Source organism: Belonocnema kinseyi, chromosome 10, assembly GCF_010883055.1.
Source record: "Belonocnema kinseyi isolate 2016_QV_RU_SX_M_011 chromosome 10, B_treatae_v1, whole genome shotgun sequence".
NCBI lineage: Eukaryota > Metazoa > Arthropoda > Insecta > Hymenoptera > Cynipidae > Belonocnema > Belonocnema kinseyi.
In genome coordinates this window covers 90,437,247-90,441,241 of record NC_046666.1, presented here as the reverse complement: position 1 = coordinate 90,441,241, position 3,995 = coordinate 90,437,247, and the positions used below count along the sequence as shown (strand labels likewise).

General features: G+C 31.1%; 1 protein-coding gene across 1 annotated transcript; it reads left to right on the top strand.

The window, feature by feature from the left end:
* The first annotated feature begins 879 nt into the window (after positions 1–879).
* Positions 880–2,239, top strand: LOC117181252 (DNA-directed RNA polymerases I, II, and III subunit RPABC2). Its single transcript, XM_033373816.1, has 3 exons — positions 880–886; positions 1,494–1,608; positions 1,831–2,239. The coding sequence occupies exons 1-3, from the start codon at positions 880–882 to the stop codon at positions 2,039–2,041; spliced, it is 333 nt and encodes a 110-aa protein (XP_033229707.1). The 3' UTR covers positions 2,042–2,239.
* The last annotated feature ends 1,756 nt before the right edge of the window (positions 2,240–3,995 follow it).

Sequence of the window (3,995 nt, the reverse complement as noted above, 5' to 3'; positions counted from 1 at the left end):
AGAAGTTAAAAACGATAATCCTGCACGGTAGACTGTATGTGTAAAGTTTAATTCATAAAGAAAACATTGGAAATGTGCAAATTCAGTTTATGGAAAACCGACAAAAGTTGCAATAAAACCTTGAATAACCAAATTTTTTCAAAGAATGCGCATTTTTTAAACGGGACAATGAACTTCCGTCTTTTTTAATATCAATGCAAGTTAAGATTTATAATAATATACATTTATGGAAATGATATAAAATTTCAGGGATAAATTCGATTGGGAAGCTCGAGATACGTGATGAGAATGTGTTCGTTAAAGCCGAAGGAGCTTTAACAAAAGAGAATTCACAATCACCAAATTACTGTTGTCGATACTTTCATCTTTAGTTTTAAAAAGTCTCTCCAGAAAGATCGAGCGCGTAGCGCGAGGTAAATGCAATAACGATTTAAATTCACAATGGCGTTAATACCGAAATTATATGAATTGGAATTAATTTTGTACATATATATTATAAATTAATGTAATTACTTGTTTATTCTGAGTAAAAAATAAAATATTGGACAGTGAAATATAATAAATATTATAAATGAATCAAATTAATGAAGCATTTTTTATTCTTTCAAATAAAACAATTTGTCACTAAAAAATATATCTACATATTATAATTTCTGTCTATATCTCCAAAGGATATAACGTAAATTTCTTTCTAAACCACAAAGAATTCTTCAATAATTTTATTTACAAGCAGTAGAAACGTAAGTGGGAAATTTGATTAAGCCGGAAACATCTTCGCAAATCTGTTAAAAAGGTTCAGTTGGAATTAAGATGTTTCCAATCAGTACGGTGGATTATGTCATTATTTTAATAAACTGTGCTATTGACGAACTACTAGCAATGAAAGGTAAGTAACACTAAGAGTATAATTTTTAAATAAATTTTATGTATTATATACAAATATAAGCGAAAGAAAAAATAAAACAATTAACTTTTGTCCATATTTATGCATACTACAAAAAATTTATCAACAAATTATTATTTTAATGTTATATACCTTCTCTTGCTAGTATTTTGATAATAGCTTAGTTAATTCAAATAATAACATAATTTACAGTAGTGATTTAAAACTAGACTCAGTTCCGTTTGAATCTTTTGAACGGATTGGCGAAGATGTATATGATTTACGCAAGTTTCCCACTTACGTTTCCACTGTTTGTAAACGAAATGATTAGAGGACTCTTTGATTTTTGAAAGCAATGTAGGTTGTAGCCTTTAAAGATACAACCAGGAATTATAGAATGTCGGTGAATTTTTTGGAGATAAATTGTTTCATCTGAAAGAGTTAAAAATGTTATATTTCATTGATTAGTTTAATTTCTTATGATTTACTATATTCCTCTGTCCAATATTTTATTTTTTCTATAGAATCAACTAAAAGTAACATAATTTTAAAAAAATGGAACGAAATTAATTCCGATTCATATTATTTTAGAATTAAAATTAACTTCCAGTTGGCGACTGGTTTCGTGAATGGCTCGCACTGGCCTTGGTAGTCACTCGGAAGCCTCTAAACGTAAACAGTCAGGACCGTGTAAAACAGTTCCTAATATTAAGCAATATCCGCTCGTAAGTACTTCGAACCAGCACCTTCGAGCAGATTCGGAACCAACACCTTCTTTAAGCAAACTCCGAACCAACACCTTTTTCGAGCAAATTCGGAGCGAACACCTCATTCCACTCATGAAAAAAATACTTTGCATAGAAGGGTCCATCTAGCATCTAGAATATATATACCTTTTAGAATTACTATTTTATTGTCGTAGCAATAATTAATATGTATTCTTATAGATACGAGAGAGCCAGAGTACTAGGAACACGAGCTTTACAAATCGCAATGTGTGCACCAGTCATGGTAGAATTAGAAGGAGAAACCGATCCCTTGCAAATTGCCATGAAAGAATTAAAGCAGCGTAAGATTCCAATTGTAATTCGTCGCTTTTTACCAGACAACAGCTACGAAGATTGGGGCATTGACGAACTAATTATAATTGACCATTAATGTCGAGCGACTGTTTTATATTCTATCAACATTAAGATAACTCTTTGTGTGTGTATGTGTGTGTGTACATACATACACTGGATACAGGATTCAATGGCAAATGCGTGACAGTTCAAAATGTGTGAGAAATTCGAATGTATTATGGAAGAGAACTTGAAAATATTAATAAAAGTTATGTAATATTTAGTTTATTTTTAATGGGTGTGAATTGTTTAAAACTGGAAACTTAATAGAATTTGATCAAGGGCATGTGATACTTAGAAAATTGTCGATTTTACGAGTTTTAGGTTCCCCCGGCTTTTTTCTAGAATAATACATATTTTGTCTTAAAATTTTGGGAAATAGTAGCAAAGATGCTGACGGACGTCCCCACACAATTTTTTTGTAGGTTAATTCAAAAAAGTTTTAATTTAGCAAAATGTGATTAATTTGCAAATCGCTTAGGAATTAGTATAGATTTTTTCAGTGTTAGATCCCCCCGGCTTTTTTCCTAGGATAAGAAATGTTTTGCCTTCAAAATCTGTGAAATAATAGCGAACATGCTAACGGACGTCCCCACACTTCTTTGGTTTTTTTTTATCAAAATTTTTTTGATATTGCTAACAGTGTGCGTGTATATTTCGAGGTTATGTGTGTTACAATTCACCCGAGCGTTACTTCCAAACTACACAATATTTTTGGCCGAAAACTTTGGACTTACAAATAAACATAGTAACTAATCTCCCGGAACTAACCTTGTTTGCAGGCAATCAAAAAAGTTTATTTCATAAATAATTTCCAGACTATCGGAAAGGCAGATGAAAAACGTCCGTTATGACATTTTATAGCATCTCCAAATGCAGTTTTTAAAATTTTTCATTTTTAGATGAACACATGGCGTAACATAACCTAAAGATGCACAGGAATGACTACTGCTCATGCCAGAGATATCCGCATTCTGACACAAATGCACGCGGATGACCCCGACTAGACCAAAGATATTATAAACGTAGATGCGGTACGGGGCGTCGGAGTGAGGAATTATATACACTGGAACCGCGGTTATATCCTCTCGCACTTATAACCTCTCGCGCTTATATCCCTGCATAACTTTCATTTATATTCTCTTGTCATCCTCCACCTCTCAGTACTACGTGACAAACAAGCCAATCAGAGCGCAGCGCAATTATTTCTCCTTTGCTGAACAGCATTGGTAGGATCCCCTTCCGGGAGGATATAAGTGAATGTTTACGTTCTAGGACGGCGAATATAACTGCGGTTCCAGTGCATATAGGACATCACATTTTCTGCCCTATCGAGGTGCTGCCCTCATCGTACTACGAGGTCGAATCCTTTTCTCATTCTACGAAAAGTTTGACATGTATGTATCACTGAATTATTTCAGATCTGCAGCTTGATCTAGGTTTTTGGTGTTTAGTCTTTTTTTTTTAATTACAACAAAAAAATGCCTGGAAAAGTCATATTTTTAATTTTTAAACAAGTACTATAGAAAGACATTTCATGATAAACAAGTGCTGAAAACATTTTCTTTGACAAATATATTTTTTAAATTGAAATAATCAAATATTTATATCAAAGAAATAACTTTTTTAATGTTTGAAGTGTTTAAACATTATTGTTTAAATTTAAAATAAAAATAATTAGAACAAAATATATTTCTGGATAAGATATCTTGGTTGAAAATGTATATAGTATTTTTTAAATCCCAAAAGTTCTTCTGAAAAATCGAAATGTTAATTTAAAAACACGTGGTTTTGTATATTAATTTGTCGGTAAAATTTTTTGTATGATTTTAGTTTTAAATTCAAACAATAATTTTTAACAATTTAAATATTAAACAAAAATTTATTTGATAACAATAATTTATTCTCGTATTTTTCATAAATAATTAATATTGATTAAGAAACAATTTTATTTGGGAAGTTTTATTATTTGGGAATTTTCAAATTCGTTA

Coding starts and splice junctions, on each gene's coding strand:
- LOC117181252 (XM_033373816.1), top strand. Junction 1,609..1,830: donor ATATTAAGCAATATCCGCTC/GTAAGTACTTCG, acceptor GTATTCTTATAG/ATACGAGAGAGCCAGAGTAC.